The sequence below is a fragment of the Lontra canadensis genome, unplaced genomic scaffold (genome assembly GCF_010015895.1).
Source record: "Lontra canadensis isolate GAN:19392208 unplaced genomic scaffold, GSC_riverotter_1.0 scaffold32, whole genome shotgun sequence".
Lineage (NCBI taxonomy): Eukaryota > Metazoa > Chordata > Mammalia > Carnivora > Mustelidae > Lontra > Lontra canadensis.
In genome coordinates this window covers 18,859,288-18,872,386 of record NW_022631026.1, presented here as the reverse complement: position 1 = coordinate 18,872,386, position 13,099 = coordinate 18,859,288, and the positions used below count along the sequence as shown (strand labels likewise).

General features: G+C 40.2%; 1 protein-coding gene across 5 annotated transcripts in view; it reads right to left on the bottom strand.

The window, feature by feature from the left end:
• The window catches only part of NCOA1 (nuclear receptor coactivator 1), a 149,373-nt gene that overhangs the window by 19,612 nt on the left and 116,662 nt on the right, over nucleotides 1-13,099 (bottom strand). For all 5 annotated transcript variants that reach the window (XM_032866958.1, XM_032866962.1, XM_032866959.1 and 2 more), the window contains 2 exons: nucleotides 5,761-5,935; nucleotides 147-330 (listed from right to left, as the gene is read on the bottom strand). In XM_032866958.1, the coding sequence (XP_032722849.1) occupies nucleotides 147-330; nucleotides 5,761-5,935 (359 nt within the window). The remainder of the gene's footprint in view (nucleotides 1-146; nucleotides 331-5,760; nucleotides 5,936-13,099) is intronic.

Below are 13,099 nucleotides of genomic sequence, written 5' to 3'. Positions count from 1 at the left end.
AGAAATAACTGACACACATCCCCACCCAGTGCAGTCATTTTTGACGAGTAACTGAACATACCTGATTTTCCCTGGAGGAATGACCTGTAGTATGGTCTGTGGGGGGAGTGTCTGTGTGTGGCGAGTGTGCCAGCTGCGCCACTTACCTGCTCAGGGCACACAGCGTTCATTCCCGGCATCTGCAAAGAGCTCATCTGCATCTGGCCCATCATTGGGTTCATGTTCTGAACATTTGTGTTTCCACCTGCCATGGACACGGTGATGCTCATATTGTTGTACACTCCTGGCTGCGCAGGCGTGGGCTGGTTCTGGACAGCTTGACTGAACACACTGTTAACTCAAAAACAAGCCCAATTACATCCACGGATCGTGAACATGGGCATAATGTACTGGACTCTGTTTCTTAAGTATTAGATAAAACTCCACAGAAAAGACATTACATTCTTAAATTACATGTAAGACTTCATCTTATTACAATATATAGAAATTGAGTGTAATTCAGATGAATTTTGAACTCTGCCCAAAGGATTTAATAGCTACAAAGAGCTCATCTTAAGCTACAATCATCTGGCTTCATATCAGAGTTGTGAAATCCCAATTAGCTGAATAATTAAGAAAAAAAGTTTTTCACATAAGTACATCTTCCAGATAACTGAAATGCACTCATTTAACAATCAAAATCATTCTAAAATTTTTTATATCATTTTATCTTCCTAAACCAAGAATATTCTATTTAAGCAAAATACCTGGGATATATATGTTTAATAACTGCTCAATGAATGAATGAACAAAGGAATCAATGATTCAATGATGCAGTTTTATACTGTGATTGCTTGTACATCTTCTTAGACTAAAAATACTTCAGGCGAACAGTACTATCTTGTCCCACTCATTCCTCGTCTCTAGTAATAAGTGACACATGGCAAGCACTCAGTAAATCTCTGGTGATGACGGAATTATGAACATGGGTTATTATTACTCAGTGCTGTCAACTGATGAGGTATGGACTGCTTCTTATTTATAGAAAAACACCATCTGAAGAGAATTTCCTGAGACTCTGAGTACTGGGACTCCCAGGCCTTACTCCAGCCCTAATGAATCAGTTTCTGAGGGTGGGCACAGAAAGTCACATTTCTAACTTTTCATGCACATTAAGACTCAAGGGCCTTTATTCAATGTTCTAGAGATGCTGTTGCTTTTCAAGGATTCAACTTCTGAATCCTTGCTGTTTTCACTATGCTATAAACTAAGAGGAATATAACCAGATATTTTTATTTGACAAATGTAATGTTTTTAAAGATCCCAAAGGTCTTCTCAGGCTAGAACATAGCTTTACGTCTTTTCCAGAAGCAAAATGCAGTTATGTTTTTCAGAGGGCTTGTTTTACTGACTACCTTCTTTATGGCTTCATTCTGGACTGTTGGTATAGTCTGGCCTATTTCTCTTAGTAGGTAGAATAGTATGGAATAAACAGCAAGTAGATAACAACTTGAAACTTTATATATGAACTCTGAAATTCTAAATGATACTTATATATACACATCTAAAGGAAAATGATATGAATTGTGTCTTTTATAAGTTCTACAAAACACCAAATATTTTATGATTATCAGTTGTTAAAAAATAAACTGCTAGTAAAATTCTACCTATTTTAAGGTTAATTCTGGAGAATTTGATTTCTAAAAATTATTTACCCCATCAATGGCTTTATCTATTCCTATATTCCTTGCTCGCTCCTGGGAGGTAAACAAGATGTACTGACATTTATCGTTTCCGGTAGATTAAGGTAATCACACTAAAATTAACAGACTGAGAAACAGCCTATTCATCATGTCTGAAGAAAAGAAGCAAATTTTCCCCAAGTAATTATAAAACACAAATGCTCAAAGAAAATTATATGCCTAGGAAATGGTCAGTAATACATCTTTGAACCATTAACGTCTGTACAGTGTGTATGCTTGTGAGGCAGTGGCCCCACAACTAAAGGTGAGGAAAAACCCATTAGTTGGCTGCCCATTTCCTAATGAGAACATTTCTGTCCCAGACAATGCTCATTTGTCAACTGATCCATAAATCAGCCCTGCGGAGGCTCAGCTCAGGGTTCTGTAAGTTAATGCATGCAGAAGCTTCAAGGACTGCAATGATGTCATACTTAGTGAAAAAAAGTTTAAGATTTAATTTCTTTTCACATTTATACTTGGGACTTATATTAGCTTAAGTTCATTCAAACTGCTCTTGCCAACAGTTCCATTTTAGTTTCTTCCACTATGAGAAGACCAGGCCCTCTGCAGCATCAGTCACTGTCCTAGGTCTCAGAATGACAGTGGGGTGGGGTTCACCTCCCTCCCTCTGCTCTCTTGGTCATCCCCATGTCAGTTACTACAATTTTTTCGGCTAGCACCAGGAATTCGGAAGCCCCTAAATCACGGTGTGGGGGAAGGTAAGGATGAAGATTTCGGCCTGAAGTGGCTGCCATAGGTATTGGAGGTATTATTAACAAGCACTGAGGTGCTCTAGGTCATGTTAGTCTAAAAACAAAGGGTTAAACAACAGGCCTTCCTACCCTTTAAAATGCTAATAAGTGCTCAGACTCTCCCTAGCGACTAGTGTTACACACAAACCTGCACTGTTCCAGGACAAAGAGGCTTGGTTTAACCCTTTATTTTTCTTGCGACTGGAGAGATCATGAAAAAGAATCACATTACAGTCTCTGAACTCTATTACATCATTCTACTAAATGATTCTTTGTTTCATGTGTTACTTCTGTCCTTTTACCGCTGTCACCCACTGGACTCTTGGTAACTTGACAGCAAGAGCAGTTTCTCCTATTCCTTGTGGTACTCTGCACTGTGCAAGAGAAATAGCGAGGGGTCACAAATCCATGCTACCTGTGTCGACTAATAAGCCTTTACACATGAAGCAAATAAGCAAGTGTGAATGCTTAGAGACTTCGTGACAACTATTTTTTTTTTTTTTCAAATGATTTGGTAAAGTCAAAGTTCACAAAAACTGTTAAAGTACAACAAAAATTCAAGCCCACATTTGAATCTGAACCCAAGAAGTGACTGAGGCAGGACAGGGAATTTTTGTCCTTGTTCACTCAATAAATGTATAGTAAGTGCTCACCCATTCTAAAGGATGCACATACGCAAGTAAACAAAAACAAAGTCCTGTGTTTAGGATGATTATATTCTAGTTGGAGGAGACAGACCATAAACAAAAGGACCAACACACAATATGTCGGGTGTTAAGTACTATAAAGAGAAATACAGAAGGGAAAAAAGGGACGAGGGGGTGGAAACCGCCGTTGTTTTAGAAATGATGATCAGGAAGCTTTAATATGGTGACATTTAATATCTATGTCTAATTAGGTGACATTTAAGGAGAGACTTGAAGTGTGAGAGAGCAAACCATGTGGCCACTGTGAGAAGAACATTCCGACAGAGGGATTTAAAAACGCAAAGGCCCTGAGTTTGCAATGTACTTGGCACATGTCAGGGACAGAAGAATAAACAGACACCAGTATGCAGACTGAGTGATGGGAATAGCAGCTGAGGTCAGAAAGGGACCCAGGAACAGGATTATGTGGGCTTCCCAGGCCCCATTCTGCACTCTGAGTAAGCTGGTGAGTTTTGAGGAAAGGACTGCCATGCTGCTCATGTCTGAGAAGCATCCCGCAGGCTACCACGTGATTACACTGCGGGGGGAGCAGGGGTCGAAGCAAGGAGACAGGAGGCTCCTTCAACAGTCTGGAAAGAAGATGATGGCGGCTTGCACATGGGACAGGGAAGAAGGGAGAGCTAAGAAGCTGATATGATTTGCTGATGGGCTGTCTGATGTGGGATATGAGAGAAGAGGTTTTCTTCTGAATAACTGGGAGAATGAAGTTGTTGTTCACTGAGACGGGGAACAGTAGGAGAGGAGCAGGTTTCGGGGCGGGCGGGGACACCCCTTCAGATTTTGTCACGGTGAGCCAGAGAGACCTATTAGACTTCTGAGTGGGATAGCGATTAGGTGGTTATACATACAGTATGGTGTTCAGGGGAGAAGTCTGGGCTGGAGATTTATAGACTTTGTCTTTTAAAAGATTTTATTTGTTAGAAAGAGAGAGAGAGCACACACAAGCAGGGGGAGTGGCAGGCAGAGGGAGAAGCAGGCTTCCTGCTGAACAAGAAGCCCAAGGCAGGGCTCAATCCCAGAACCCTGGAATTGTGACCTGAGCTGAAGGCAGACGCTTAACTGACTGAGCCATCCAGGTGCCCCTGGGCTGGAGATTTAAACTGGGGAGTCACAGACACTGAGATCGGGATGTGTAGCCATAAGTGGACAGCATAACCAAGGGAGCAAGTAGACAGCATGAGCTCTGAGGCCCTCAAATGGAGCTCGGGGAGAGGAGGAAGATCCAGCAGAGGACACTGAGAAACAGGGTGAGAGTGACCTTTCTCAAGAGAGAAAGCTGTTCCAGAAACTAAATGAAGGAGGAGCGTCAAGAAAGAATAAATGCTCAAGTATGGCAAATGCTACCAATAGTCACCGCACCTGGCATTGTGGAGGACACTGACAACCTGGACAAGAGTACTGCTGCTAGAGCAGTGGGGATGAAAGCCCGACTGGTCAACAAGGGAAGGAGAAGAAGTGTTGAGAGTCTTTTAGGGTATTTAACTGTAAAGGGGAGCAGAACTGTCAGCGGGACTGTTTTTTCCAAGACACATTTAAATGCTTAGATGTGGGCATGGAGCTAGAGCTTAGCTGGATTTCATTAGGAAGCATCTTGCTAGCACGGCCAAGTGCAGCAGAGGGAGAGCTGGCCAAGGGAGTGGAGCGTGTCTGTAAAGGAATCACGATATTCATGGACCATGGAATCTAAAGTGAATTTAGGAAGCTGGGATTAGAACATAATAGGAGTCTAAATTCTTCTTGCATGTTATACAGGCAGTTTCATTTCTACCTAATTTACACACAGTTCTCACTGAGAGCTCCACAGTTCTCTAACGGGAAGACTTCCTCTCACCTTTCAGTGAACTTTAGGAGAATATGGTCTTAAGTTTTCAACTTTAACTGCCTCACTTATTATGTTGTCAGATCAAACGGTTTCCCTGTCATTAGAACCAAGACACAACCTAATTAAAAGCCTTATAAAACTCAAGTGAAGTGTGAAAAGTTCAGCAGCCAGGATTGGGGGGAAAATGACGTTAGTGAGATGATTCTGAGCAGAATGGGCAAGATGAGGCCACTGAAAGTCTAGAGATTCAAAGAGCCGGCTGAGGCAGAGCCGGCTGAGAAGCCACAAAGCCTCTGCTGTTGCCAGGAGATCTTTCACGTGCTAGGAGGGGTGAAGCCTGCGTGCCCATGTTTAGGCTCTAGTGAATTCTGATCTTTAGCCATTCTTGCTTTAGATTTTTAGAATTTTTAAGTGTTTTTATAAATAACGCTTATTTTTTTAAAGTACCCATTTCTACCTCCGTCCCAGGGAAGCTCTGTTTCACACATGATCAAGTTCTTTAGGGGTGCGGACAGTGAGATGGGAGGTTGGGGGCCACTAGACCACTCTTCTGCACTGTAAACATACAAATTTACCTTAAAAATGACTTGAAACTTAGAGGATTCAGAAGTCATTATTGCTCTTTGCTATCAGGTAAAATGCAGTTCCATGAACTTGCAAATGGAAGCAGCCAGCACTCTTCTATTCCGATCGTCATGGCACGACTGTTCTTATGTGCTGCAGAGACCAGGGATGCTCATATACAAAAACTTACTTACTTGTTGTTTCCCATTGCACCTTGCTGCCAGGCCTTCATGTCTGGTGACTGGTACCCAGACGAGGGCGGAGTTGGCTGGAGCAGAGAGCTCTGAGGAGGAGGGATTGGCATGGGCACCATGGAGCTCCCGGGGCTCAGAGATGGAGCAAAGTTCGCCTCACCTTGGGGAACCATTCCTGCAAATTGACATAAATTAATTTATGTGACTATACTATAAATGTATTAACCCTATAAAAGAGAACCCCTCACTCCCACAAGGATCTGTCATGATATAATTAGAAACAGCCTATTCAATACAGCAGGGAAAACATTTCAGTCTCTTCAAAATAAGGCAGGAAATTAGAGTATAAACAGAGAAGTAAACATAAAATAAGTCTGCAAGAATGCATCACGAACATATTGATTTGGGTTCCAGGATTATGTATAATTTTTTTCTATTCTTTTTTGCTTACATGGATTTTTTTTTTTTTTTAAGATTTTATTTATTTGTCAGAGAGACAGAGGGAGAGCGAGCGAGCACAGGCAGACAGAATGGCAGGCAGAGGCAGAGGGAGAAGCAGGCTCCCTGACGAGCAAGGAGCCCGATGTGGGACTCGATCCCAGGACGCTGGGATCATGACCTGAGCTGAAGGCAGCTGCTTAACCAACTGAGCCACCCAGGTGTCCCACATGGACTTTTTTTTTTTTTTTTTTTTAAGATTTTATTTATTTGTTTGACAGAAGGAGAGAGATCACAAGTAGGCAGAGAGGCAGGCAGGCGGGGTGGGGGGAAGCAGGCTCCCTGCTGAGCAGAGAGCCCAATGCAGGGCTCGATCCAAGGACCCTGGGATCATGACCTGAGCTGAAGGCAGAGGCTTTAACCCACTGAGCCACCCAGGCGCCCCTTACATGGGTTTTTAAGTGCAAAAATATACATGAATATACATGACAGATTACTTATGTAATAAAAATAAGTTAGGAAGGGAAAAAGGCAAAACAAACACGTGTGAAATGAAAAATGAGAAGGGTTTTGTTGTCCATGCCTCAGTCATCTCTGTGGGCTCTTCTTTCCCTGTCCTTTTTCTTTAAGCTTTACTGAGGTATCACCTACACAGCCTCAAATTTACCCACTGAACTGCACAGCTCAATGACTTGTAGTCCATTTATGGAGCTGTGCAACCATCAGCACAGTCCAGTTTGGACATTTTCGTTTCCCTCATGTCCCCCTTACGCCTGTCAGCAGTCATTCCCCTCTCCTACCCCAGCCTCAGGCAACCATGGATCTGCTTTCTGTCTTGACAGGTGTGCATTTTTGGGGCAATTTCATATAAATGTAATCACATGAGATCTTTTGGGTCTGGCTTCTTTCACTTAGATAATGTTTCTGGCGTTTGACCATTCTATAGCATTTATTGGTAGTTTGTTCCTTTCTGGGCAGGATGATGCTTATTAGCAGCTATTGATACAATTATTTTAAAAACATTAGTGGGCCATAATATTAACAATTTACTTCTGGATTTTTAGGTTGTTGCTGTGGCCCCTATGACCATACTTGTACGAATGCTATACTGTCTTGACTGATGTGACTATTTTAAAATCTTTTAAAAAAATTTTTTTTTAAATTAGATTTTATTCATTTATTTGACAGACAGAGATCACAAGTAGGCAGAGAGGCAGGGAGAGAGAGGAGGAAGCAGGTTCCCCTCCGAGCAGAGAGCCCGATGCAGGGCTCAATCCCAGGACCCTGGGATCATGACCCGAGCTGAAGGCAGAGGCTTTAACCCACTGAGCCACCCAGGCAACCCTTGACTGATGTGACTTTATGGTAATTTTTGAAAGGACAGTTATCCAAGTTGGCTCTCTTTTTCAAAACTGTCTTGGCTACACTGGATCCTTTGCATTTCCATATAAATTTTAGGAGAAGCTTGTCAATTCTCCAAAAAGCATACTGACATTTTGATTTACTTTGACTTGTAAGGTCAATTTGGAGTGAACCTGCTATCGTTTCAGTTTTCTTCTGATTTCATTTTGCACAGTGTCCACTGTTATGTCTTCCAGTTCACTAATTTTTTCTTTTGTAATGTCTAATATCTCTGTTATCCCATCTAGTATATTTTTCATCTCAGACATTGTAGTTTTTGTTTCCAGAAGTTGATTTTGGTTTTATTTATATTGTCCTTGACTTTACTTAATATGTTCAAGCTTTCCTCTAGCTTTTTGAACATACAGAATAAATGTATGATTTTTAATTGTCTCAATGTCTCATCTACTCATTTTATCATTTGTGTGTTTCTGTGTTGGTTTCAATGACAGATTTTACTCCTCATTATTGGTTTTATTATACTGCATCTCTGCATGCCTGGTAATAAAAAATACCAGGTCCCAGACCTTGTGAATTCTACCTTGTTAGGTGCCGGATTTTTTTTTTAAGAGGGAGGAAAAGAGAGTGGGTGCATGTGAAAGGGGGTGGCAGGGCAGAGGAAAAGGGAGAGAGAGAGTCTTAAGCAGGCCCCGTGTCCAGAGTGGAGTCTGACAAAGGGGCTTGAAGCAGGGCTCGATCTCATGATCCTGAGATCATGAGTTGAGCTGGAATCAAGAGTTGGATGCTTAACTGAGCCACTCAGGTACCCCTAAAAGCTCTTTAAATATTTTCAACCTTTATCTGGGTTGTAGTTAGGTTACATGGAGACAGTTTAATTCTTTTGGGTCTTGTATGTTAAGAGACAAGAGCAAAGGTTAGGGCTTATTTTGTCTGCTACTGAGACAAAACCCTTCTGAGTATCTTACTTGATACCCCATGAATCATGAGGTTTTCTATTCTGGTTGGTGGGAAGAGAAGTTGGCCCTGTGCAAACTTTGTAGATTGTTCCCTATAATCTTTCCAGGTGGTTTTCCCTGGCTTTGGTTTGTTGTGCGTGCACACACAAACACACACACAAAACCCGAGTGGGACCCTGTGCACACTTGCAGTTTCTTGTGGCTCTCTCTTCTCTGGTCCTGTGCCCTGAGACCTCGAGTTGCCTTGGCCTTCCTGGACTCCCAGCTCCATGGGCTCAACTCAGGGAGACTACTGGTTCCTTCTGGACTCCCTCTCCATGCAGCATAGTCTGGATAATATAAAAAACTATAGTTCAATGTACTTTGATTTTTTTGTTTGTTTCGGATGGGGGAATAAATCTGGCTCCTGTTACTCTAACTTAGCCCAAAGTGGAAGTCCTAACAGTTTAAAAGTTAAAAATGGATTTTTAAAAATGATTTCTGTTATGCTAGCACTTTATATTTTTTCTTTTTTTTTCCTGACAAAATACATTTCATAGTTAAATACTTCTGAGATACAGAAAGTTTTAAAGGTGCAGAGAAGAATGTCATAATCTGATTACCCATAATTTAGTATAATTCATTCAAATCTTCATTTCTAAAATCTAACACAATTTTGTGACCTGCTTCTTTCCCTTATGATTATATCATAAGCATGTCTCTATGTCCTTAATGTCTCTCTATAAATATAATCGTATATTCTATGTTTTGCCACCGTTATTATAACTTTTCTCCTTTTTTTTATTTAATATGGCAGGGGATATAGTTAATTTATTCACTTTTGGTTTTTTGTAGGCTACAATTTAAAAAATATTTTAAATTTTCTGTGAAAATTGAGCCAACTGTAAACTTTCTATTGTTTTTTCTTTCATTAAATGTTTATTTTTCTTGTTAAAGACTATTATAAATAAAGCTATATATTTTCTCTCTGCTGCTTCCTCCATCTGTAATTTAATCTCTAATAATTTTGACTAAGAATATATGGAGAAGTTAATTTTTCATTTATGACTCTAGAAGATGGGTGTTTTCCCCCCATCTTCTTCATTTATATGTTATGCATATAGAGTTATGCAGACTATCTCTGCATAAACTCTATAACTTAACTATTTTGGTTGTGATCTTTGAAAAAATACTTGTCTTTCTTAATGCATTTTTAATCTTGTTAATGAGGAAATAATTTATTTCAGAAAAATATGTATGTGAGGGCAGAAGAGATACTTCTCATATTCTGGGCATTGTTCTGTAGAATCAAAGTTAAACAATAAATAAGAGATTGCAAGTATATCAGCACACTTTTTGGTATTTCTTTCTGGACTCATTTCACATTCTAATTGTTCCTTATCAGCTGACCTAGTTTTAGTAGAGAGAACCAGCTTGTAAATAAGGAACTGGAGGGGTAGACAGAGTTCTGGTTCAGGTTCTGCCACCACACTAGACCTTGGATTCCTTGGACCAGACAATTTAGTTCCTTCCAAAATTTCGATAATTCTGTCTTCGCCTAAACTATGCTAAGCCTCCCTGCTGGACCATAAATAGCATCACAGCCATTGGCAGCAGCAACCAGAACCAGGATTCATCTTTCCGTTCATTTACTTCACCGAAGGTTCATTGAGCACCTAACTCTCCCTGCCAGACTTCTGTGCTAAGCAATTGAGAAACTAAAAAGGTCACGCTTTGCTCAGTCAAGAAACTTGCTGTTTAAAAAGCAAGGCAGCTAGGTGAACAAGTGAGTGTAAGACAGGGTGGTGAGTGCCTATGACTGGGAGTGGTCAGGGAAGGCTTCCCAGAGGAGACAGTTCTGAGAGGAGGGAGGAACAAGAATGAGGCAGGTGAATGAATGAAGGACACTGGTTTGAAATAGCAGATACAGGATTACAAGGCCGAGTATGAAAAGAGAGCAAGGTATACATTCTTTCTTGGATCTTGAGAAATTTGTTAGAACAGGTGGAACACTGAGATATGGAGAGAAGGGCAGCAGAACTGATGAATCTAACTTTGGACAAGTTGAGTTTGCGGTGTTAGTGGAGAGAAAATTCAAGGATGTCTGTCATCAGGCAGTTGTACGCAAGAGCTGAGAGATCTGGTTAGAAATACAGAAGAGAGTCATCAGCATGAAGAGGTCACTGAAGCCACAGGAGTGGATGAGATCACTTAGGAGGAAGGGGTGGAGTAGCATTACTGTAGTTCACAGAAGGAGCTATGGATTAGCTTCAAGGAATTCATGAAGTGGGTACAAAATTTTGTAAAAATTTCCATCATATTTCCTTTAAATGTCACCTTGGTATAAAATAAATGTTATTTATTTTTTAAAAAATGCAGGGTCTTTTGTTTTTTTCTGTGTGTTTTGTTTTGTTTTTAAGATTTTACCTATATATTTGAGAGAGAGCATGAATGGGAGAGATGGGGAGAAGAGGCAGATGGAGAAGCAGACTCCCTGCTGGGAGTCTGGGAGCCCAACGTGGGGCCTGGTTGCAGGACCCTGAGATCATGACAAGAGCCAAAGGTAGGCGGTTAACTGACTGAGCCACGCAGGGGCTCCTAAATAAATTGTAAATGTCTAATCCTGTTCTTGTGCATTCATCATTATGGCTTGATAGTCTAGAAAAATTTTTGGTTTTCAGAAATAAAAGAGAGCATACTCTGTCATTACTATTATTCACATATTCCTTCATTTACTCTGGGCCCCTACTAAGCTAAAAGATGCCAAAGCAAAGGACTAAAGCTAAGTTAATGAATTCAACCTTTAGTTTTACTAATATCAATTAACACAAAAACTTTTTCTGCAAAGGACCAGATAGGAAATAGTTTTGGTTTTGCAGGTCATAAGGTTTCTGGTACAACTCAACTCTGAGTATGAAGCCAACCACATTATGTATTATCACACAAAAACTAATGAGGAGGACTGTGTTACAGTAAGACTTTATTTAAAAAACATGTGGTAGTTTTTTTTTCTTCCAAAAGAAGTCCTCATTTGCAAAGGTTGAAACTTTTCCAGAACTTGAATTTGTATTCACACAAAACCTGGTCATGAAGCTTTTTACCAGGTTGTTGATAACGTTGGAATGAGTTTATAACTTAGCACAATGGAAGACATTTAAAAACACTGCCTCTTTAAATGTTCTTTTGCTCTCCAGAAAACCTGATAACTCCCCCCCCCATTATTTTGAAGTAGTTCATGGAAGAACTGCAGGCTCTGTCATTTCATTTCAATTTGCAACTGGATGAAACAACTACTCTCTTTATCGCACCCAGTGTCTGGGTTTTGTTTGTAGTAGGAACGCTGACTTGATCAACGATGAATTCTTAGGTTGTGAAAAGCATTTTCTGTCAATCTAAATTTGGACTAGAAGAAAAATCCAGGTACCAGATAGAGCGCTTATGATGGGGAGCAACACATCCAGTTCTGTCGCCTAGAGAAGAAGTAAGCCCCTCCCACTCATGATCTCAACCACTGTGTACACACTGACATGGCAGTAGCTCAAAGAGAAGACCCACAACTCTGAAAGAAATCTTGTCAACTTCATTGGAAATGGGGTTCTGAAGAACTGCTTTTCTAGGTGGTTTTGTCAAGAAACGGGAGAGGGATACGAAATTCTTTCTTGGCCTCCCAGAGAAGAGGTGTTGAAGAACATGACTGAAAATGGGCAGAAGTACTGTTTTTATTTCTCTATTTCTTAAGAGAAAAGAATCCTTGGGGAATTTACTACTATTTGGGTTACTCATAGTTATTTCTTTTTTGCCAACGAATGAGACAAATCTTCTGATTTAAGGCTCTGTAATCAATATTCTGAATGCTACTAAGAGTCTATTTGCTGCGTGGGCTAAGCTGCCATTACGGAAGAGGAGTGGAGAACCAGGTAACGACACAGGTCTTCTAATGCTGGAGGAAGTACTTCTGCAGGCCAGAATAAAGTGAAAAAGCCTTGTCAAGTTCTCTGCATAGAGAAATCGTAAGACACATGAAAGTGGCCTTCAAAAGGTTCAGACAATATTATTATTAAAATATAGATTTATAATCCTTTTCTTGCCCATACAGATAGTGTCAGCAATATAAACCAGCCAAAGATGACTTCATTGTCTTGAGGACAAAGGAACTGATGTGACATAATTTTGAGTAAAAGATCTTTGAGAATTCTGGTGCTGTCTGACACAAGTCTCCCTAGATAATTTAATTTAATAGTCAAAGGATTTTAGCACTTGTTGCCGTGAGAATGAAAGTCTAAATTGATTTGGCTGTCAAAGTTGATAAGCATACTGCTATGTAAAAAAAAAAAAAAAAACTCTATGTAACCTCAACATTTTATTCAAGTCAAATAGCAGTCTTCTCATGGAGATTCATTTTTAGGCAGACTTATAATTTACTTTTTCTTTCATTTATAAAATGAAGGGATTTATTTCAATTTTTCCCCAGGAATGTGCCATTAATTTTGCATCAAAGCTTGATTAAATATCGTGGATTAATCAAATGTGTTTTATTGACACTACCCATTAGAGTCTGAAAGTGAAAGAAGTAAAATCTAAAAGGACATCATCACTAGGACAAA